Source organism: Schistocerca piceifrons, chromosome 9 (assembly GCF_021461385.2).
Source record: "Schistocerca piceifrons isolate TAMUIC-IGC-003096 chromosome 9, iqSchPice1.1, whole genome shotgun sequence".
Taxonomy (NCBI): Eukaryota; Metazoa; Arthropoda; class Insecta; order Orthoptera; family Acrididae; genus Schistocerca; species Schistocerca piceifrons.
Genome location: NC_060146.1, coordinates 160,151,210 through 160,176,507, shown reverse-complemented (window position 1 = coordinate 160,176,507; position 25,298 = coordinate 160,151,210). Strand labels below are relative to the sequence as shown.

The following is a 25,298-nucleotide window of genomic DNA, read 5'->3' as shown; positions in this document are numbered from 1 at the left end:
TGACTGGAAATGGTTATGTTCGGCTACTTGGAGATCGTTTGCAGCCACTCATGGGCTTCACGTTCGCAAACAACAACGGAATTTTTATGGATGACAATATGTCATGCCACTGGGTCACAACTGTTTGCAATTGGTTTAAAGAACATTTTGGACAGTTGAGGTGAATGCTTTGGCCACCCAGATTCGCCGATACAAATCTCATCAAACATTTCTGGAACATTATCGAGAGGTTAGTTCATGCACAAAATCCTGCACCAGCAACACTTTCACAATTATGGACAGATATAGAGGCAGCATGGCTCAATATTTCTGTCATGGGCTTCCAACAGCTTGTTGAATCTATGCCATGTCGAGCTGCCACACTAAGCCAGGCAAAATGAGGTCCAACATGATTGGGAGGTATCCCATGACTTTTGTGTCACCTCAGCATATACCCACTACAACTTACATAATGAAATTCACGTTCAGTGAATAATTTGGAATAGTGTTCTATACAGCTGCTAATCATCAGATCACATGTAAGAACAACAGCCAGCTGGTGTGGCCGAGCGGTTCTAGGCGCTTCAGTCTGGAACCGTGTGACCGCTACGGACGCAGATTCAAATCCTGCCTTGGGTATGGATGTGTGTGATGTCCTTAGGTTAGTTAGGTTTAAGTAGTTCTAAGTTCTAGGCGACTGATGACCTCAGATGTTGAGTCCCATAGCGCTCAGAGCCATTTGAACCATTTTGAATAACACATTTGTTTGTGTTATGGGTAAAGTGTGTCAGACAAAAATAACAAACAATTAGTGCTTACCAACATCTGGGCACATGATCATTGCCTTCCTCAGTGAGCAACATCTACATTTGCACTTACACTTCCAACAAGTCAGTTCAGCTAGCCAAAACAACACAACATACAAAATTCAGTAGAACTTGCCTCAGAAATTGTTTAATACTCACCTATGAATTGATAGCTCTGCAAGATTATATAAATGCAAATAAATAAAGAAATTGTTTACAACTGACCAAAAGCTGTGGGTTTGACATGAAATTTGTTCCTTTTACTGCAAACTTGTGTGCTTATGCACAGGCCCAAATATGAGGATATATGAACAGCACTACTGAAAAAGTCAAATAATGGAAATTCTGCATTGGACTGTCAACAATATTAGGAAAAAGATAATTGCTACTCATCATAATGACAACACACTGAATTGCAGACAGCCACAATGAAAAGACTGACACATTTAGCTTTTGGCCAAATCCTTCTTCAGAAAAGAAGACACACACGTGTGCGCGCACACACACACACGCACACACACACACACACACACACACACACACACACACACACAGTCATATGAGCAAGCAGAGATGGCATGCTTGCTTGCATGAATATGTGTGTGTTTTCTTTTCAAAGGGTTTGGGCAGAACCTAGATGTCTAACAATCTTTTCATTGTGCCTGCCTGCAACTCAATGTGTCATCTTTATGGTGAGTAGCAGTCTAATTATTGTGAAAGTGACAGGAGTAATGGGACATTTTCTACTAGAATAAATCCTTGAATCATGAATTGTCATCTGTATCACAGACGGCAGTAATAATTATGTTAAATTACTTGAAGTGCAACTGCAAATGTGGAAGTTTTTCATCATAATAGAAGACAAACATTTTATGGCCAACTGATAGCAGTCACTAATAAATCCTCACTCATTCTTTAATTTTGTGTGACACATTTTCCTGGAATAATTTACAACTGTGTCTGAAATTAATTAAATGCACTAAAATGTAATGAATCAATCGATCAGGATGGAATCGATGAGAATGCAGTATATGAAATGATATCAGTTCAGACTGTTCTTATGTGCATAACCTGCAAGGTAATGACCCTCCAGTGTAATGCACAATACATTTATTTAATAACTGCACCACCCACGGAATGCTAGGTGATAAATTGAAGTACATGTTGCCCCAAAAAATGTTTACAGAGTCCTCGAAAGTAGGAGCTCTGCAAATTATTGAACCTACAGATAACTAAAATATCAAGGCTGAAGACAGCAGACTATTAGTAAGAATATTCCTAAGTTAAAAAAATATAGGGGGGGGGGGGGGAGTTCTAGCTTTTGAGACAGGTCCTTCTCTAATAAAAGAGTGGTATGGTTCTAAGGGATTACTCAACCCCCCCCCCCCCCCCCCCCCCAAACCTGTTACAAAAAAGAAGAGTACTCCTTATACTTCTATTTCCTTTTGTGTGTTTCTATTTGTTGTACTGGGGCCTCCACCAAAGTACTTGCTGCCATGTCTGCCCCTTTATGAGTCTGACAATCTCGTAAAATATTTGCTATTCCTCCAGAAGCACACAGTATAGCTATTTTCAAGCAGACAATTCACATGAGATCGAAACCACAACTTGGGCATCTAATTATATAATGTCTCACACAACTGATCCATAAGTAGGCATGAGTCTTGCACAGTATATATTTTCACTCATTCTGACAAACAAACAATTTTTAGGGGTCATACTATCACAATTATGGAATGAGCAATTAAATGCATGACTAGATGCCCTGGTTGACATCTATGTGGCATATGACATACACTTGTCCACTCTTCCACTTGAAAATGACTAGTGACCAGTAGTGGCTTAAACATAAATGTACAGCTTCACCATAAGTAATGTCATCTTTCAAGAAAGAGATTTATGGATATGGGAATAACAAGATAGTTTTAAGTGCTATGGAATGATACTAGTTATGTATTAAATCACACATGCACACACACAGAAATCCTTTCTCCTCTCATGCAGAACACTAAACACCCTCTCTGGTTGACCTTATCACAAATACTTTACTTTCATTTTTTAGAATGATGAGTCACCTTGAACAGCTTGATGGCCTCAGCCTGTATCGTCTCGGATGACAGCGTGGTCAGTGGTGAGGCAATGCACTCTTTGCTGTGCAGCAAGTGCGGGTGCCTCCACAGCACGCAGTCTGCAAAACACCGAATGTCTTTCAAAGCCTCAGAGCATGCACTTACAATAATACCACACTGTGCATTCACTGTGCATTGCCTACAGTGATTAGAGACACATCCAAAAGCAATGTGTTTAAAAATTCACACTTCTTAAATAATACACACTGTTCAATAAAGAATTACTGAATTAACACAAGCAGGGGTTAATAAAAAACATTGGGTTAGGTAAAAATTGAAAAAAAAATGAGTATCTCAGTACTTTCAGCATAGAGTAGTGTATTATGCATATTAATGGAAAACTGTACGCTGAAGGTCAGTGACAGAAAATGGCAACCTCTTTTCATCTTCCTGGACTAAATATATCTTTCATTATGGAGAGAGGTTTCCTCAACTTTTCAGACAGACAGCTGGGAACAAACAGTGAAGCAATGGAGAGCCAGGGTTATCACCATGGCCCTGATGTCAGCCAAAAAGATGGGCCTGTAATGTCATCAGTGTGTGCAAATATCACAACTGATATTCATAGTAGATACAGTCAACCCTAAATTAACATGTTACAATATAAAGTGTATCAGTAGTGTGATGTTAGTTTTGGAATCAACTAAACCTTTAAGTAATTATATCACTGAGTTTTTGTTAACGTTTGGTTGTATTTACTGTTGTATTAAGCTGCCACATCTAATGCCATGATCTGTGGATGAATAAACATTAGTCTGGCTCTTATAGGGCACTTTTTTAACGGGTTGGCAATTTTTGCTGGGCAAATCAGCATTCAGTCATCCAGATTTAAGTTTTCCATGACTTCTTTAAATTGTTCCAGGTAAATGCTGGGATGGTTCCTTTGAACCATTCTTGACCCAACGTGAGCCTGTGCTCTGTCTCTAATGGCCTTGATGTTGACAGGTCGTTAAACACTGTCCTCCTTCCCTCTTCCTTTTGAGATGGGCTGGTGACAAACAGGGTAAGCTGTGTTTTGTGAAATCTCTGTTTATAGAACAAGTGTAGATTCTTGTATAGCAGATTTGCCTTGTACATAAATCTCATATGTGAGTAGAATACATGTCCTATGACCTAGAACACACTGCACGCTGAAATTAGCAATATAGGTTACAATCGTATGTATATTTTCAATTAGCCTTATGAAAATCAGTAATGGGGTGTACTCTCCCCCCCCCCCCCCCCCCTGCCCCGCCAAAATGCTCAGTGCCCTTTATTACTCCACTGATATACAGCAATCTGCTGGCAGAAGTGGGGCAATTTTCTTTAGTGTAATCTCTGTAGAATGTCGTACGTATCTCACCTGGTTGATGATAAAAATAAAGTTAGTGGTTAATGAATTATTGTGCAATACTTTTTGTTTTGAGTTGAGAAATAAAATAATTTTTATGTACTCTCTCTAACCCCCCCCCCCCCCCCCCCCCCCTCCCCAACCCTTTCTTGCTAAGGGGCATCCCTTCCCCTTTTCCTATTGAGGCCATATTACAGACAACTCATTTTCTCACACAACAGAACAAAATCTGAATGACTGGAGAATAGGATTTATAACACTATTGGTTAAGATAGAAAGTAAAAAGAAGTGCGCAATTACTAAGAAATTACTTTGCTATCACATTGGCTTGTTGTAATCCAAACGATCACAGAACAGAGACCCAGAAAAAGCCAGAACATGAATTTGAGGAACAACATCATGGATTCTGAAGTAAGAGGGGAACAACAGGCCTCATTTTTTCCATCGGTCAGTTAATGGAGAAATATTGTGGAAAAGGAAAGGACCTGATAACAGTGTTCCTGGATTTGGAAAAAACATATGACAGTGTACCAAGGGGTAAAATATGGGAATGCTTGAGAAAACATAATGTCCCTTGCAATGGGACACCTTCCTCTAACATTATCGTTTTTTTATACAAATAGTCGATACCACATAACTTGTATAGGTGAACATTTATATATTTTTTATTTATTTACATTTTCTTTGAGCGGAGTCATAATAATGAAAAGCATTATCTCAGCTGTTTAACTAAATGAATTTCATATGATTTTGTATACAATGCATTATATTTCAGGTTAAAATGTATAAAAAGAAATTAATTTGTTACAATCAATATGGACTAACAGTTAAAATTACGCTTCTGTTAGAAATGTTTGAAATTGCAAAATATTTTGCATACTTAAAAATTCCTACTTTTAATTGCACAATCTGATGATATTTATTAAATTTATTTCTGGACTCATTTATAAAATAATGACATTATTTGGTGAAAAGTCTTATTTCATCAAGAAAGTTTGTAAACTCTTTGTAATGTTGTTAGTACTGTAGAATGTAAGTAGTAGTGGGCATGCCTCTGATGGAATTTGATGTATTTTTATGACTGACGCTAACAATGTAATTTGTGATGTTATAGAAGTGGAAATCGTAAAGACAGTGTGATACTGAAAAATGTGACGAAGAATAAAATTCAAGAGTAAGACAGGCAAATCTTCATCAGTTATTTAGTCAACTGGAATCCACAAAATCAAAATTTCAGCCTCAAGAATGTACCCCTAACTGCAGCCAGCAACAAGAGGAATTGAAAGTAAGTAAAAAGATTTTTCTTTTATCTATCTTATGCCTCTCAAAACTTCAAAACTTTTACAGAGAGAGAAAAATTCAGTGGTGATGTGTGGGAGTGTAAGATTACACCGATTCATTAATTTAAAAAGTTCAGATACTGTATGAAGGTTGTGAAAGCAGTGTACAAGCAGGAGGTGGAAGAACAAAACAGTTTAAGACAAAGAAAGGTGTTCAACACCACAGCTCACTTTTGCGTTACTCTTCTTTATGCTTATGGACACAATCATTTAAAAAAATGAGCATATGACATAGTTGGCCAGGAGGCGCCACCTGGGGAAGTTCGGCCGCCAAGTGCAAGTCTTATTTCAGTGACACCACATTGGGTGACTTGTGCACCAGTGATGGATGAAATGATGAGGACAACACAACACCCAGCCCAAGAGCAGAGAAAATCTCCAATAAGGCCAGGAACCAAACCTGGGCCCACAGCATGGGAGGCAAGCACCCAGCTAAGCATTCGGACACAATCATGAAAGAAATTAAGGAAGTAGAAAATGATGATCTCAATGCTTTTGCTTTTTCTGATGACATCGCCATTTGAGGACAGACGGAAATAGAGATTCAGAGGATGCTGGATTATTGGAATAAAAAATTTAAAGAATTCAAGCTGACTGAGAGTAAGAGTAAGACAGTGGGAATGAAGATGAGTGGCTGGGGCACCCACACCTTGTAAGATCACACTGGAAGGAGAGAAGGCCGAATGTGTGAAAAGTTTTGAGTATCTCAGCAGTGTCATATTAAGTGATGGAAGTGCCAAACTAGAAGTCTTAAACAGATTAGCAAAAGGATTCTACTTCTTCCACTAAGTAGGAAATCTAGTCTGGGATAAAGGTGTTCTTTAAGAGCTAAGCAGACCAAGTATAAAATGTACCTCCTGCAAATCACGTTGTATAGTCTGGAAGCCTGTGCCATAAATAAGAGAGTCAGATGCATGCTTGTGAAATGAAATTCCTTAGGTCAGCTCTATGTTCAATGCAGAGGAGAGAAAAATATATACCAGGACAGAAATCAATGGAGATACATCGTTCACAAAGTTCCTACCTGGCTCACTGGAACGAATTCCTGATGGTGATGATGTTGATGAGAACCAAGTTGGGGAGAGGCAGGGGATAGTACAGAAGTATATACAAAACATGTAAAATATGTGCTATTCTAACAACTAACTAACTAGCAAATAGCCAGAGGCACACAGAGGAAGTGGAGGTAAGGGTCACTCACTGGGGTCCCCGTCAGTCTCCATCAGCTTCTGGACGAGCTGTTCGTACTGCGTGCCGGCGCTCGGGCCCCCGCCAGACACCACAGTCAGGTGGTACATCCACTGGTCCTGTGTGGCACAACGCAAAACACACTTGTCAGCAAAATCTGTACCTCACCATTTATCTGACAAAAGGGGGACACAACACTGGGATCATGGATTTACTTCAAACATTGTACACCTTTAGTAGGCCATTAAAACAACATAATGTGCAAATATTAATGTGCACTATTCTGGCAATTCCGAGAAAATTGCAAGAGAAGTTTTACACGTACGTTATGTAACATGTATCTATGCATAGGTGCCGGCCATAAGAAGTCAGTGTTGTCGAGTGGTTAGTGTTCGTACTTTGAGAGAGGTTCGTGGATGAGTAGATGGTTCAAATTGTCATGAAATTTGTTCTCTGCAGCAGTCACAGAACAAGGAGTCACCTTAATTTTTGTGGTGAAAGTGTAAATTCTGTGATATTCAAAAATTTTGCATCTACACTATTTATTCTTGCTACATTAACAACATCTCATCGCTACACAGGTTAAATGCCAAATGGGGTCTGCCTGTGTGTCAGCAGCTCAAAGCATCAAGGTGCAAAGCAGTTCTTGGTACCTTACCAGATTGAATGTATAAGGAATTTCACAAATCACAACAGGCATACATTTTCATGAAAACTCTATGCATTTCTTCATTTTTTTGTCAACAGTTATAAATATGTTTGTTCTAATAATTAAATTTAATTAAAAATTGTAAGACAAAAATTCGCTAAAACTTCATGCAAATACATACGGTTTCATTTAATCATATTACTTCTCAAATGTCATATAAATTAAATAATGTGACCAGTGATGAAAAAAATATAGATTATGAAATATAAGGCAATCCATCGTCTCATACACGGTCATCTTATGGAGTTCGAATGATAGCCACTAGACCATTATGAACTGTAATGTCTGGTACCTATGCACAGATACATAAGCCACATAATAGATGCATAAAACTTCTTTTGCAATTTTCTCAGAATTTCCACCTCACTACTTGCACATTATGTTGTTATAATGGCCTACTAAAGTTGTACAAAGTTTGAAGTAATTCTGTGATCCCATTATCAGGGTTTCCCCTTGTGAGCTCGATTCCTTGTCAGTAGAACTGGAGGTGACCTCCAAATGGTGCTGTGTCTGTTGACTCTGCTCAGTATACAATACAGTATGTGAAGTAAAACACAGCTGCAGCTTTCAAAGTAGTGCGTACAAATGGAACAAAGATGTACAGTCAGTGGAATCACCTTATCATTAACTGCCTCCAATGTTACCAAAGCTAGAACCAAAGCAAAAAGCAAGAAAAGTAAGAGTTACAACAATACAGTACTATCAATAGATACATATAAAAGCAAAAGCAACACAGTAGCTAGCATGTTAAATTATCAGCTCCTTCCTTTCACACACATGTGGATTCCTCTCATCCTGGCCCTGACTGACCTGTCCTCCCTTTCTAACTGTGCCCAACTTGTTCCCTCTCTCCTTCTCGAGGAAGGAACTAGTAATTCCAAAAGATAAGACAGTTTCAGCTGCTTTTAGTGTGTGGACCCTTTAATGTACAAGTTTTAAATATCGGTGTTTTGAAACTCGGTTGTGTACAATGCCAGCAGAGGTCAGGCCTAAACTATCTTACATACAACACTGGTAACCTCGAGGACCATTTGCATCGTAGCCGCTACCGAACATTTTGTGTACTCTGCTTTGCTGCAAGCTGCGACACCAAATAGAAATTCTAAGTTATCCTGTGTTCTCTCATAGCCAGTCAACAATGGCACTTCCCCATACACTAAACTACAAATATTCTGTGAAATAGAGAAAGTGAGAGAAAGGGACATGCAGAATCAAGTGTTAGGTTATTTCATGACTCACGCCTGTATAGCTCAGTTGGTAAATGCATCATACATAAAAGATGAGGTTTATGGTTTGAGTCCTGATGCAGCACACATTTTTAACCTTCTAGCAAGTTTCAGGAACACTGTAACTCTGCTGCAGAGTGAATGACTCCGTGAGAACTGACACATCTCCACAACGCTGCCGCATCATTGGAATTCTTATAGCCCTTAGAAAATAGCCTGTCCTGGCAATGCACCCCCTGCTTGCTTACAACATTTAGACCATACACTGCACAGAGCTGATGATAAATTTCAACTGATACTAGGTTCAGTGAGTTCAAAATGTCACAGCTGGTGAAAGGAGGAACCAAACTGTCATTTCTGGGATGTACAAAAGCCATACTGCAAGCACTCCCAATGTGCCAATGGTCGCATCCTAAATCTTTCATGTGCACTCACCTGCTTCTCATAAAAAATAGGAAGTTATCTTTTAGCTATATGGAAAATTTACTTTCTGGATAATTCTGGTCATAGGCCACAAATATATCAGTAACAGCCACATTAGTTTCACAAATTTCTTTCTACAGCAGAAAAATTGACTGCTGTGCCAGCTAACCTTCTCTTGCTTGCTGGGCACGAGCAGGTACGTCGGTCCCTGGTGCGACGGGAAAATCCCAACAGTGAGGTCGGACGGGCCCGGCTGCCCGTCGGGGTCGCGATCCTCACTGTCGGAGTCTGACACGTGGTCCACCTCCTCGACACGGGCATCACGCATGTTGATCTGCCCCATCGGATTCTTAAAACAGAATGAAAGTGCGACACTTCTGAAACCTGTGCAACTCAAAATGGTCATTTTCTTAATTTGATATTCTTTTGTTTCAAACAAAATAACACAGTCATAACAACATAATTATATGAACATGGAATCTGCAGCTGGATATATATTATGTAGATTGAAGGTGGAGGGGAGAGGAAGGCACATGTCTGGAAGAACAGACACCACACATTCATATAACTGATTCATCTTGATGGACAATGAATCCACAACCTTCAGTGTGGATGCACAGTATCGTTTGGCTTCTGGTGGGAATCTAAAAGTTAGTGAGCATGGAGGACATGGACAGGGACAGCATATTGGTGGCACTACGTGGGAGTCTGGGTCTACCGAGGAGCGTGCTTAGATAGTCCATGCATTTTCGATAAACACAAGTGTCCAGATGGCGCAATGGTTAACGCAACTGCCTTGTACGCAGGTTTGAGTCCCGGTCTGGCATGCATTTTCACTCACTGCCACTGATTCCGCATCAAGTCCTGATGCAGCTGATATTGTAAGTTCCCTCCCTTTCCTTTCCTTTCTCCCCCCTCCACCTTCAATTTATGTAACAAAATAATTCTTTGAAATTATTTCTGAAAATGTTTTATTCTTCAATATACCTGGCCACAGAAATTCAACGCGTATTTCAAAAGAATTGTTTGCGATTCTACATGAAAATATAAACTGATGATGGTAAATACTGCACACAAATATCCAAATTAATGTGTATCCAAGACTGCATGGGTAATCATAACACACGGTTTATCTGAAATAGAATTTTTTACCAGAATCTACTGTTTACCATATTAACAAACATGCTACACATCATTTCTGAAAGCCCACTGAATTACTTATGGACCGGAAAAAAGGAATGAAAATTATTGATACTTAGCTCCAAGGGCTTGGTAAATGCATCGACAGGAAACGGGCTGCAAAAAGTTACCAGGTCAGGGCCCCTGCACTTAACTCAAGATAAAATGGGAAACAAAACAAAAATTTCACAAAAGTGCAACAGTGGGATTGAGTTCTCATTTGTCTTATACTACTACAATGTGGGTCTTGTGCAAGACAGTGTATTCTAAACAAAAATATTCATTTTTATTGTAACAGAATACTTTAGGCATCATTTATTTTTCCAAAAATTGTTGAACTATCCACAGATAAACTGCAAACTGAATATTCCACACCCAGATAATTGGGAGCTTGCTGCAGTTGTCACTTGCCCAGAGATTAAGGTTACTGAAACTTTGTTTTGTACACAGTTCTGAGAGATCAGAATGTATTATTTCAAAGAGAGTAATGACAGTGTGCAGTATTCTAATGGAAATATAAAATTGTAATTGTGGATCAACTCACAGTGTCACCGGGTGACTTGAAGTAGAGGAACATTTTACCGATGAGGACACACCAGCAGCGCTTGGCGTGTCCATTCTTCACTTTGGTCAGCCAGCCCTGCACCGTTGGCTTCTGGTCTTCCCGGCCCAGGAGCAGCTTTGTAGCATTGCGGCGCTGCACATTCTGCCACAAAATAAGTTAATTCCCTTTTTAGTTTACAAGTATAATTCAAAAATTTATTGTTTTATAATAAAATGAGTAAATTAATTCTGAATTAAGAAATAATTCATTTGTGTTTACTAGGATGTAATTACTAATCAGGCATATACCTATACTGATTTACAATTCCATGGCTTTGTGCAGTGTTAATGTTGATAAAGAATTATAGCTGAGAACTATCATATATTACATTAGTACAGAAATTCTTATTACAATTCTACAGCAAACATCCCAGTGCAAGTGTTTTACTCTAGCATCACAACTTCAAATAAGTTGAAAATTGCCTGGAAGGTGGTAGAAAAGTTTTGGGGACTCTTTTCACAAAGTGAATGGGTACACTTTGTAATTAATCTGGGCTCTGAAAAAGGGGTTCAGGTACTCAACTTATTTTGGTAATCAGAAGTATATTGCCACATTTGTATGTTATGTCTGATATTATCTATGTGACTAAAATGAAAATTTGTTTGAGAGAACCATAAAATACAAGAAGACAGACTGGCTGCAAGTGTTTACCTTCAGAAGGCAAAACTCCAATCACTGATGATAGATATATTTAAAATTAGAAAAATAATACCTATCTCGTGGAACTGTTAGTTCCTTCCTTTGGAAAAAAAGGGGTCTATGATCTGGAGAAGGTTAGAACTGGGGGATGGTTGCCGCACCGCCCAAGTTTAGAGAATCCCATCTGTTACAAGGACAAAGATGAAACAAGACAGGTGAAAGATAGCATACAGGTAATCACGGTGTCAGCTGCAGCCCATAGATGACAGGAGGACAGAAGAGTTGTAAAGAAGGCAGAAGAGGTAGAGAAATGAGAAGTAAAATAAATAAAACACTTAAAAATTGAAGGAGAGTGGAAAAGGTGAAACCTGCTTCTTGTCAAAAATTTGTGAACCCATCTGAATGGGAAGTACCCTTTAGGTTTTGATGAATGAGTTTGTGAGTAACAAAATGTGTGACATATATGATTGTAGCTATTGATTGTGCTGACTTAGAAGCTTAAATATTTTGCACTACCACAGTATCATAGACCTCAATACATCAACCCAGTCCTAAGAAAAAGATTTCTTAGGCTACAGCTAGATGGATGGACAGACAGTCAGATAACATACGCAAAAAAAAAAAAAAAAAAAAAAAAAAAAAATTCTGGTGTGATATAATTACAGATAAACATTTTCATACTTTTCCTCTAGTTTTATTGTAAAAGCTTGCTACTCACCAAATTTCATGTTTCTAGATCAATGGGAGATACCCTACAGCTTTCAATGAGTGAGTTTGCAAGTACAGGAAAACTTCGTTAACATGAATCCAAAGGAACCAAAAAATCAGGAGTTCGTGTTAAAAAAATTCGTGTTAAGTGAAAAACACAGATTTTAATAGGTATACATGTACAGCAGTACACTAAAGTGTAATACACTACACTATCAATCACATTATTGTAGACTTATAACACTATAAAGTGATTGTAAAATCCAAGTACTCACAAATTATGTATATTACTTTTTTGGTGAAAATTCAGTCATGGTTTGCTGACGTTCATGGGAACGATAATATTTTGTAATTTCACAACCAATTGTAATGATAGCATCCGTAAACCCAGCAGTGACATCGGATGTTGAAGCGAACCATTCTAAACAGTCCAAGGCTGTAAACATCTCCTGACAGGTAGGTGGAATGGTATCTGTATTCTCTTCCTCTTCACTTTCTTCTGATGGCCCTTCTTGCACGTCGTTCACAGCTTTTGGCACATCTGATTACATAGAAGCACATACGACAACATCGTCATCTACACTAATGAATTCTTCGAACCTAATCCCAGGGTTCACAACGTCCTGCAGAACTGTCCATTCATCAGGTGAAGTGGCATCTTCTAACTCGTGGACATCTTCAGTGTTGCTATGTCTCCAAGTTCTGTTAAAGCACTTCCCTATATGATGTGGCGATACTGAGTTCCAGGCTGCTGCGATTCCAATTTGGGGTTGCACTATTGTTTTCAGAAGCACGAACTGCAGCTCTTATAAGTTGCTTACGATAAGCTCTCTTTATGAGAGACATTGTGCCTCAGTCCAAAGGCTGAAGGCGGATTGTGGCATTGGGTGGAAAAAACTGAACCTTTATGTTGGATAGGTTCAGATCATGAACGTTATGGGCAGTACATCTGTCCGATGTAAGAAGAACATGTCTATTTTGAGCAACCATTCAACTGTTGAAATGAAGAAGCTACTTGCGAAATGATGTGCCATCGACCCAAGATTTCTTGTGATGAGAGTAGATACAAGGTAAAGTGTCTATATTTATGTTTTTATAACAATGTGGTTTCTTGGATTTACCGATAGCCCAGGGACGAAACTTCTCACTGCCATCAGCATTACAGCACAGTACAACAGTCACACGTTGTTTGCTTCATGCTCCACCATGACACTTGTCACCTTTTATCCCCAGGGTGTGATTTGGAAAAAGATAGTAGAAAAATCCAGTTTCGTCCATGTTAAACACGTCACACGAGGCATACTTTTCCCTCACTCAGTTGAATTCATGCAACCAGCTGTTCGCACTTTCTTCATCAACTTTTGTACAGATGAAATTGCATGTCTCTTTTGGAACCGATACAACCAACCAGCAGAACAACGGAAGTCTTCGATGCCCATATCTTTAGCAATATCATTTGCTTTTGACTGAATCACAGGGCCAGTCAAACGTATGTTAGATACTCATAGTAGTTACAGATAAAACTAGCATAGTTGTAAATAGGAATGGAATATATTACATAATATAGATTATTTAGCCAATAGAGAACAGGAAACAAATTAAGACTTAGCTGCAATAAAACACACAGCATACAGTTTCTGACATAGAATTCTAATAAAAGGTGGTCAAATATTCAGTGAAGTCTCACTTTCTGACCAGAGTGGCTGGAGATAGCATTCACCTGTGTGTGACGTGTTCTTGGTTATGTGAATGTGTGTTTTCTTTTCTGAAGAAGGCTGGGCCGAAAGCCCAATGTGCAATGAACTTTCCATTGTGCCTGTCTGCAGTTAATGGTATCTCTCTCTTCCTTTCATAGCATTGTTGTTATTCTAATCCTGACTTTCCTCTGTCTGATTTTGTCGGTAAAGTCGAACATTTTAAATTCTTAGGACAGAGGATAGGTAGAAGACTTTCAAGAAAGTATCATTTTCATGATCTTTTGCAGAAACTGAATGTTGCTATCTTCAGTATGAGAATGATCTCCACTGTTTTCGACACCAAAATGCGTAGTCTCGTTTACATTGCTTATTTTCACTCTATAATTTTGTGTGTTGTTATATTTTGAGGCAGACCTGTGCTCTAACAGCGAATTTCTTAGCTCAGAAAAGTTGGTCGTGCGGATCTGCAGTGTCCGTTTGTGAACTTCATGCAGGTCGTTGTTGAGGTGTCAGAAATATAGCAACTGTGCCAGCCCTATACACAAATTCCATTCAACGGATTTGTTGCTGACAGTATTGAGTCATTCAGACGAAACTGCAGCATTTATTCAGTGAACATGATATGGAAAAACTATACACTCTCAGATAATACTTGTGTGTACACTGTACAAACAGAAGTGTGCTGTTCAGAAGGTTTCATTTTAAATATGCTTCCAGTAGAATTGAAAAACTTGAGTGATAACTCCAAGTCTTCAAATATGAGCTGATGGTTTCTTTTGTAGCACATTTCTTCTATTTTGCAGCAGAGTTAGTAGATGACACTGCTGCTTTCACAGGTGGCCCTGCATGTGACGGGATAAGATAAGCCTATGACAGGACTCAAGTAGGAAGTGCTGGGTGGGTGGATTGGGGTATGACCCCTGTGGCAAGGAGTTGGGACTGGGAGTGGCATACGGCTGGACTAGGATGTTGTCAGTCAGGTGGGTGGCGGAATACCACTTTAGGAGAGAAAGAGGGTCGTTGGAAGGATCTCAGGTAGGATTTCCCTCATTTCATGGGCGCCACTCACTGGCTCCGACAAATGTATCTTACATGCCTAGCCTGTGTACCTGCCATCTCCTTCCCACATTTCTAGTCAGCAGTTGACAAACTGGCTGCCTCCCTCCAAGCCACTGGCCACCAACCCCCGATCCCCAACCCCCTGCCTCCTGTCTCTCTCTCTCTCTCTCTCCCTCTACTCATCTCAACTGACACTCTCCCCCCTCCCCCAAATGCAGCCTAGGCTACTGCGCTATATTCGGTGTTGGCACTGTTCGACTATCTGGTGCTGTGTAGAAGCTAGACAAGTGTGTGTGCGTGTGTGTGTGTTTTGTTCTAGCTCAAAAATAGATTACATTGAAAGCTAGAAAGTTTTCTTTCTTCTTGTGTATGCCTATCAATGACTCAACTCTCCTGCTTTTTGGTGAGTGGTCTCCTTTAATCTAGAAGTATTCACATTCCACCAGAACTTCCCTAGAGCAAAAATGTTCCACTGCAGTCAAACTTTACTCCTTTGGGTTTAAAGAATTTTTCATTCCTCTTTCTCTTATTCATCTTTACTTCTTACTTCTGCCAACCAACCACTTCTCTCTTTTCATCTTTACTTCTCACTCTGACTTCTATGATTTCTGGACTGAAGTAGGTGCAATGCTTAGCAATGTGCTGTCTTTGATCTCCTGCTCTCAATGTCAACTCCCCTTCATCTTTGTCATTACATCATCTGTGTGAGCTGTGCCTCCTCTCTAACCTATCCTCTCTCTACTACCTGACTAAGGAACAAACAGTTCCAAAAGCTTCAGTTAAAAATATAATGAGAATTTGGTTGCAATGGGGTCTTGTATTCTCCACAACTGCACAGTTTTGGCTGTGTAGCCATTTTTAAGTAGTTGTCTGAATCACACACCAGGTGTTAAAACATCAAATGCCTTTTGTTGCACAGCTACAACTGCACACAAGTTGTGGATGAAAATAATAATAATAATAATAATAATAATAATAATAATAGTTTAATCCAGACAATGAGAGAAAGTGTAGGAGAAAATATAGTGAGAAAGTTGTAAGCACAGTGTATTTGTTGCGTTCTCATATCAGTTACCCTAAAAAAAATACATTAACTAAAATAATTGTCTTGGACATTAGTGCACATGATAAACTCATTTTACAGCATCAGTGCAAAGACACACAATGGTTTACATCCATTCATACAGCTGAAATTATCTCTTGCGCACCAGTTAGTTTGTAACAAAACTTGCCATCCCCCTCACCTGTAGAACTCGGATCCAATCCTCCATGGTGGCGATGGAGTCGGCCGTGAGGTAGTACGTCTTTTTCCCGGTGGAAATCTCGAATGTGGCCGCACCTTCGGCCCTGGTGATTCGGCACACTTCGTCGAGGACAATCTGACCCTGTGGTTTCCTGTTGACATCATTCTGAAAACAGAAAAAACAGTATTTCAAAAAAATGTTACACAGTGCTTTCATTTGAACATCTAAATTAAACTTGCTAATATATTGCCGCCAACATTAGATATTAATTGTTTTCTCCATTATTTCACTTATGACACAGTACAGTTTCACATTTGTCAAAAACAGTTGTGTTAAGAGACAGGTCGAGCTGGTTTACAATGGTTTACTGGTCGTTCACTACAGGTGTACATTATGTGTCTACCCTCTGCATTACTTACATTTCTGTCATCAATCATAAGAAAGAAAACAACATTTGTTGCTCGTTCGTACTTTCACATAAGTATATTATGAGAAGATCAGTGAGATTTAAGGCACTTAAAGGATGTCAGTCAATTTTGTCTCATTCCATTCACAAATAAAACATGAAAAAGAAAGAAAATTGCTGGTAAAGAGTACAGTTTTTTAGTGTATTTGACATGGTTTGCAGAAGACAAGTGTGGATATTTTTTATTTTGTTTTTTAAAATTTGTTTGCAAATATATTTGCAACTTCCTCTAGATTCTTCAACAGAACTATGAACTGGCAAAACCAACTGCACCTTTACAAGTTTAATACTTTTGTGATTCAAGCCCTAGCCCTCAGAAAAGCTGTGGAAAAGTGTATAATTGTGGCCATTAAAGATGGTGAAAGTTGTTAGAGTTTTGTGCTGTAAGAACCCAGACTAAAAAACAAAAAGTTCAGATATTTATCTCAGCTTTGCAACAGAGAAGAGCCACTTTATTATTCCAAAACATATCACAGAGCACTAAGCATTCTTTAACAAAAACTCTTTCAACAGAATACTAAAGATACGTTGAAAGACTGGATAGCAGTTTATTGTAAACAAAAGGCTAATAATTATGATAACACACAACTACAGAGAACTGATTAGCTCCACTAAAACACACAAAGACATTTTCAAAGCAGCCACCTGGTAATTGGGGGCTGACATATGAAGTGCTGTACATGGAAAGCACACAGGTTATTAAAAATATTAAAACTGTCATGGAAATAAAGTACATTACTATGTGGCAAACAGTTAGAAAAAATGTTGTCTTTACCACAAAGACTATGATACCATTCATCTTTTGGATTTACAGCTCTTGTATTTTTTCTGCTTTTATGCAAAAACACTGTTCCTTTTCTCTTATTACCCTAACATGTTTCGGCACCTCTGTACCGTCATCAGTGAGTTTTGTTTACTGAAAACTGTAAAAAGTGAACATATTTTGGGCTGTAACTGATCTAACAAAGAGAGGCCTAAAGACAGTTTTTGTTCATTTTTGTTCTTACCATGATTTTACATTATATTGTTTTGCAAGCGATCAGTAGAAGACACCATACTGATGGTCCTGCAAAACCGTATTATGTAAAAAAAAAAAGCTGTCCTTAGGCCTCACTTTGTTACATCACTATGTTGACTTTTTAAAGTTTTCAATGGACAAAACCCACTGACAGTGGCACAGAAGAGTCAAAATATGTTTGGGTAACAAGAGAAAAAGCAGCATTTTTGCTTAAAAGGCAGAACCTATATCCAATAACTATGACACCAGTTAATCCTCTTATTTAGTTTAACAGACACTCACCAAAACCAATAGTACAAAATTTACAGGCATGCAGATGCGACAGTACATGAAATGCAATACACACATAGATTATAAAAACAGAAAACTTAGAAAATGATAGTTCACTATAAGAAAACCACAGAACTTCATCTCGTATAAAGTTTTATTAGCATAGGTGACTCCCCATTCAATTCAGCTGAGTAAAACCTGAAAGTGACAACAGTGAGATTTTGGTGGTAAATCCAAGTGTGTATTGAAGTGCTAGGCTAATGGGAAATGGAGATATGCACCTGTCACAGCAGACACGAAACTCAACGCCACTGAGATAGAAACTGAACCTGCATGCCAGATTGTTTGCTATAAATTTGTAATTGGATCTTTCTATAGACCACTAGACTCATCCCAGGATCTAACTGAAAACTTAAGGAGAAACCTGAACCCTATAGTATGTATATTCCCTGGTCATATTGTTACTGTCTGATGAAAGTGAATAAATGATCTGCCACCGTGTTCACTGACCTGTGACTTCCAGTAAGTGAGGACACCATTCCTCAGCAGGAACCAGCGCTTTCGCCAGGTCTTCAGCTTGCCACCCAGCTTTGCAAGGTGTCCGCACTTCTCAAGGGAAGATTCTGTCCTTGTCCCCGTGGCTGGCACCGTCCCGGGAGGTCTGGGGGCAGTAGCATTGGCCGCGGGCACCGCCCCGCCATCCGTACATGCCGTCGACGACCGGTGGTGGTGGTGATGGTGGTGGTGGTGCAGCAGGCCAGCCAGTGACGAGTCGGCAGAAGAGTCGCCCGACATGGCATCGGGTGGTATCGCGTAGTCGTCTGACATGCCGGACTCAAACGACGTGTCTGTCGGCATGGCGAGCTCGGTCGAGTGCACTTCAGCTATTTTACAATGGAACACTTTGTGTTGTAATCTAATAACCTGACACCGTGTGTATTTTTTCGTACTTAGATCAATTTACTAACAAAAGATGCTTCATTTACCACAATGAACTGTAATTGAAAGATTTCTGTATAATTTATATTTATTTTGTGTTAACATCAGCTCTTACGACAGTTTACATTTCATTAACAGTTTCTTGTAAATAAAAGGCACTCACTGTTTCAATAACTTCAGAACAACTTTCAGAAATAATAAAAATGTTATTTGAAAATTCATTTTTACATAACTGAAGTGGTCTACAAAAGAAGTACTAAGGCACAAGAGTGTATTCTGAGGTACCACAGGTTATACATTCAGTTAGATTCAAAGGCAAAACAATTTATAGAGCAAAAAGCACTTTCTGGCTGCACATATGGAACTACTTGTTACCAGCATGTGATGCATTTGAAAATGCAACAGAAACTGTGATCAGTCTAATCCTTACTAAATCAAGGGTTAGCACTTTCTCCTGTCGACCCCTTCAAGCTGTGACCCCCTAAGGTGTAGAGAAACAAAATCCTCATGAAAATGTTAACACTAAATTTGGAATGAAGTTAGATTTTAAAAAATTAGTATTAGTTACTTTTTGACAAGTATTTAGCATTATTTATTTTTCAACATTTACAAACAGTTGTACTTTCAAACAAACAATGGAAAATTAGGGATGGAATAAGAACAATATGAAATGGATAGATTGCTATTCACAGGACAGAGGAAGTGTTGAGGCACATTAAGAAAAGCTATCAGATTAAATCCACCATCTCTTGCTTGTAAAGCATAGTGTGCAGTCACTTCCTTGTGAGATTGCAAAGTGATCTGGGCCATGATCAAATACATGAGGTGTATTAATGATCATGGCTGGGTCACCATCCAGCCCAAGTATAATTTTTAGGCAGTTTTCCATGCTCATTTAGACCAATGTTGGGCTGATCCTCACATTCTGCCTCACAAAATATGATATGCAACAATTAAAATACAATCACACAAACAAACAAAAATTACACAAGTCACAGACTAATCATGCCCTGCCTGAGGTTATCTTGACATCTGCAGTGCCAGGAAGGGCAACCACCTATAATGTCAAATAAAATACAGACTGCTGATATTGAATGACAGTAAGGGCTGTACATAAAACATGGTAAATCTTAATGAAGAGAAGAAGGAGGAGGACTTAGTCCAACAGCTAAATAACATCTACCAGTCTATTTTCAATGTGCCTGTTTGGCACTCAATATCTCCTCAACATCATGAACAGTTATCTATTCTCTTCATATCGCTGAACTTTCAAACATTAAGACTGAAATTTAATCACTCAAAAATACCCTAAATGTTGATAATTCTTTGTAAATTAATTGATTTACTTGTACTTAAGCTTGTTGACTATGGAATGTGGTTTTGTACCACTAAATATTTCACAAATAGCTCATGCATGTGTAACTGTTGAAAACAGTGTTTGGTTGGACAGTATTTGAGTGCCATAACTGATTGAGTACTGGATTGTATAAAATGTATCACTGGGTTTTGTCTGAGTTGATATTTGACAGAAAAAACTAACTGTGAAGATATTTGCAATGATGCTTTCCCACTGAAAAAAAAAGACTCATAATAAGAAAAGTATGACTAGTTACTAATTGTGTCAACAACCTTGGTCAAGTTTATCCTGCATCAGAGTTAAGTAAAATATGTTCATTCCTAATAAGTGATGATATTATACTTGGGTCATCTTGCAAATTAATTAATGTAAAGACACAATTGGATTCCATTACAGTGTACATCCAAAATCACTGTCAACTTCATGGCCTGACAGTAAAAGGTATAATGCAGTAGACAATTTAAAAAACCTTGTAGCTACCCTAATTCTTACTCTTTTGTATTTTGAAGTTTTTCGACATTGTAGTGGAGTGCACTGTGCTCAAAGCTGCAGTCTTTATGACATAATGGAAGCAAAGTTTTCAGCTAGCAACTACCAAAACTGTTTATTTTCATACATAAACACATTTAGTAACAGTACAGTTGAAAACTATGTTCTACAACCAAACTTTTTGTGTTTAAGCCACCTATAACCTACAGTTACACAGGTTGCCTTCATTCTTAAATTATTTCCTCTCTTGCCCATGCTTCTTCATTCTCTGATTCACTCTTGCTCACTTGTTTTCATTGACCTATACATCATTATACTGTAAGTCACCTTATAGTGTGTGGCAGAGGGTGCGTTGTGTACCACTGTCCCTGCTCCCCATTTTTCCTGTTCCAATCCTGAACAGTTTGCAGAAAGTTGTCAACAAGACTCCGTTTCAGCTCAGATCTCTCCAGTCTTGTCTTAATGGCCTTTCTGCAAGAAGCAATATATTGGTCAAGTCTTCTACGAATGTACATTCTCAAAATTTTAATAGTAAACAACATCGTGATGAGCAATGGCTCTCTTGCAGCACCTACCACCAGAGTTGGCTGAGCTTTCCGATAATGATTTTGCTGTTGCTGAGCAAATCTCAGATGAAATGGTCTGTTGTTCTTTGGATCTCCTCTACTTCCTCTATCAATCCTTCCTGACGCTGGTTCCAGACTGCCAAAAAATACTCAAGTATCAGTTGAGCAACAATTTTCTTAAGTTACCTTTTAGTGAGTGGGCTAATTTTCCTGAGGATTTCTCTAATAAATCTCAGTCTGGCATTCGCTTTCCTTTCAGTTAGTTTTGCATGGCTATTACCCTCTAAATCACTCTGAATCCACATTCCAAGAACTGGATGTGATGTGTGCTTTAAGTAACTTTTCTGACAATATGCTTGTTGTTCTAACCACTTTCTCAACAGATTGATCCACTGCTCTCACTGCCTTAACATCGAACCACTGTTTACCACATCTTCTCTACTAATTCCAGACTTTCTTACATCCTCCTGTACTTCTTTTACACTAATAATTTGTAGACAATATATTATTTCAACCCTTTACGATTTCATTCTTCATAAGTTTCCACATATAATCTACACCGAAAGCCAGCTTTATTTTTTATTGCAACTGAGGAAAAAAACAGCAATGTACCATGAGGGAATTAGCCAAATGGAATGGAAATTGGTAGATGTGAGGCCGACATACAAACAAATGATTAAAATTTCAGAGAAACTGGATGATATATACAAGAGAAAGAGGTTCACAGACTGAGCAAGTCAATAACACATCGGTCCACCTCTGGCCTTTACGGAAGCAGTTACTTGGCTTGGCATTGATTGATAGAGTTGTTGGATGTCCTCCTGAGGTATACCATGGCAAATTCTGTCCAATTCATGTGTTCGATCATCAAAATCCTGAACTCGTTGGAGGACCCTGCCCAAAATGCTCCAAACATTCTCAAATGGGAAGAGATATGGGGCAGATCCAATGACCTTGCTGGCCAAGATAGAGTTTGGCAAGCACAGAGAGACATAGTAGAAACTTCCACAACCTGCAGGCAGGTGGTGGAAGGCCTATAATGCTGCCTCGCAGATGTCATAAATCACTTATGTTTCCATCAATAACTACAAAATACAGCAAAAACAAAACTATTTTGGTGAACAAGACAAGTGTTTTAATATTTATTTCTAACTGTGATGACTGTTTTGTGATATGTGTTGCTTTTTGAGTAATATGGTGATTGTTTTGATGTTTCATGTAAATATTTGAATAATTTTTGGGTTTTATTATTATTTTGTTCCTCATAAATGTGGTGTGACAAAGAAAATTTATGTTAACAGAATCTTCCGTCAGTTCTTGGTAGAACATCATTATAATAAATGAAAAGCACCAGACATTTAGTGAGTATTATCACCAAAGAAGTTACAATATTACTTTTATTGTTAACCATTTTTCAGCTTACAAGGTCATCTTCAGAGATTTACTGAGTATTATCACCACTTCTTTGGTGATAATACTCAGTAAATGTCTAAAGATGGCCTTGTAAGCCGAAAAGTAGTTAACAATAAAAGTAATATTGTAGAACAAGAGGAAACTGGTGCTTTTCATTTATTATAACGAACATTTAGTTGCACTTCTCAGTTTAGCAGCCCCAAATGATCTAGATTCATCCTGATGAAGAAAAAGTCTGAATTTGTCAATCAGTGCAATTTTACCACACATTTTATAATAGGTAAGAAGAAGAGTAGATGGTGCAGGATAAGACTGCTCTGCTGTCGCCTCACCTCTCTTCATGCTCTTGGACGGGGAGCCGGAGGAGGAGCGCTTTGCCGGCGAAAGGCTGGACGTCGTCTTGAGACTTTTGGAGGGGCTGGACAGCGATGTGTCCGTGTCACCACTGCTGCTGTTGGTTGCCCGCGTGCTGTGTCCTGCACCGTCACCACCCTCACCGTCTGATGAATCGTCCGACGAGTCGCCAGTAAACGGCACCGATCGAATTTGGCTGGCACGCTGTATGGACGAGAGGGTGTGTCAGTGACACGAGTTTGTTTAGTGTAGGAATCAAAGAAGGGGATGGGGGTGGGGTGGAACATCATGGTTCAGCATCCCACCATCAGGAAGTGAGGCAACGTCTTCTAGGACTGCCAGGTAGGTAATATTTCATTTTATCAGGGGTCAGTGGCCTCAAATGTATGTCAGAAATTTGGAGGTATGGAATAAATTAAAGTAAACTATGAAACTTCCAGACAGATTGAAACTGCGTGCCAACTAGGAATCAAACCTGAAACCTGCTGCCTTTTGACCAGAAAATCAGTGCACACTGTGCTCGCGAGTGAAAATTCATTCTGAACACATTCTCATACGCTGCGGCTAGACCGTTTGTCCACAGTATGCTTTGTTCAACAAGTGGTAGTTCAGAAAGGCAATCAGGAGGTCTACAAAGTTTGGAATGTAGGTATTGGCAAAAATAAAGCTGTGAGGATGGAATGTAAGTTGGGCCGGACAGCTCTGTCACTAAAACTTTTGTCCGCAAAAGACTAGGTTTTGGGTTTGAGTCTTGGCCTGTGAAATCTGGAATACAGGAGATGAGGTATTGGCAGAAATAAAGCTTTGAGGACAGGTCATGAGTAAGCCCTTGCCCACAAAAGATGAAAGGTTCTGTGTTCGAGTCCCAGCATGGCACACAGTTTTGATCTACCGAGAAGTTTCAACTCTGTACGCACTCCACTGCAGAATGAAAACTCGTTGTGGAAGCTGAAGACGTTTAGAAAGGATACAATGTTCTGTACACAATCTACTTGTGATGCAGTTCTGTATGGTATCACAGATCAAGTTTTTAACATTGTCTATTTTATGGACTTTATTGAGGTGGAGGTTGTTAAATCAATTACTAGTATTATTCAGCATATGACAGACAGCAATTCAATGTTAACTCACAGTTACGCATTTTGGGTGTCATTGCTCTTGTTATATTGCAATGTGTTCAAAGTGGTTCAAATGGCTCTAAGCACTTTGGGACAACATCTGAGGTCATCAGTCCCCTAGACTTAGAACTACTTAAATGTAACTAACCTAAGTACATCACACATATCCATGCCCGAGGCATGATTCGAACCTGCGACCATAGCAGCAGTGCGGTTCCGGACTGAAGCGCCTAGAACCGCTTGGCCATAGCAGCCGGAGCAATGTGTTCAGACTGTCAATCAAAAGTAGTTAGATTTTTACAAGTAGCAGCCATAACACTCGAGCAAGTGCATCGTTTTTTAATAACAGAAGCAGGCGCATGGCATACTTTGTGCACATATCAAGAATAGCTGTCTCTATGTTGCCAAGTTAAACATGTATGAGCAAAATTACAGTTTAATCTTATTTTAATGAAACAATGATACAATAAACTTACATTATATGAGCTAAATCATTCTTTCATTAAACAATAATAAAATAAATATTCATTATATCACTCTGTTGCCGCATACAAGTGTTACCTCACAGTAACGACCCACTAGAAGCATTAAACACCACAGCTGTATCAGATCCCAGCCAAACACTTATTCCATTACTAATCATCTTGTAGACAAGTGCCTCTTTGTGTGATTGTACTGCTCGCTTGGAATCTGAGTAATTGTCTTAGATGGTTCATAAATTTTTTCCCACCTTCCTCACTGTTTATTTTACCTTACTGCTGCTCATTTGGATGTAAGACTGCACAACTTACCATTGTGCTAGCTGAAGAAATGATGAAGGAATAGGCACAGGTTTTCAACTGTACAACAATAATGGAATGCCTCTGACAAATGGGTAATTGTGTGATGGGAAAGAACAGTGGAACATGAGTTGGAAATTTGGATATGGGATAAGGACTTTTTTACCTTTTAAGTTTACCTGGCCTGGTGGCTGAGATGTGGAGTGCCAGACCACAGATTCATAGGTCTCTGATGTGACCCCCTCAATATTATCTGTCATGAAACCTCC

The 25,298-nt window shown here is 39.0% G+C and overlaps 1 protein-coding gene across 1 annotated transcript in view; it reads right to left on the bottom strand.

Moving 5' to 3' along the window:
• The window catches only part of LOC124717037 (uncharacterized protein CG43867), a 594,156-nt gene that overhangs the window by 94,663 nt on the left and 474,195 nt on the right, over positions 1–25,298 (bottom strand). Inside the window, exons 10-16 of the mRNA XM_047243692.1 lie at positions 23,111–23,336; positions 18,525–18,898; positions 16,261–16,425; positions 10,854–11,015; positions 9,300–9,479; positions 6,786–6,891; positions 2,861–2,973 (exon numbers count right to left, since the gene is read on the bottom strand). Of these exons, the coding sequence (XP_047099648.1) occupies positions 2,861–2,973; positions 6,786–6,891; positions 9,300–9,479; positions 10,854–11,015; positions 16,261–16,425; positions 18,525–18,898; positions 23,111–23,336 (1,326 nt within the window). The remainder of the gene's footprint in view (positions 1–2,860; positions 2,974–6,785; positions 6,892–9,299; positions 9,480–10,853; positions 11,016–16,260; positions 16,426–18,524; positions 18,899–23,110; positions 23,337–25,298) is intronic.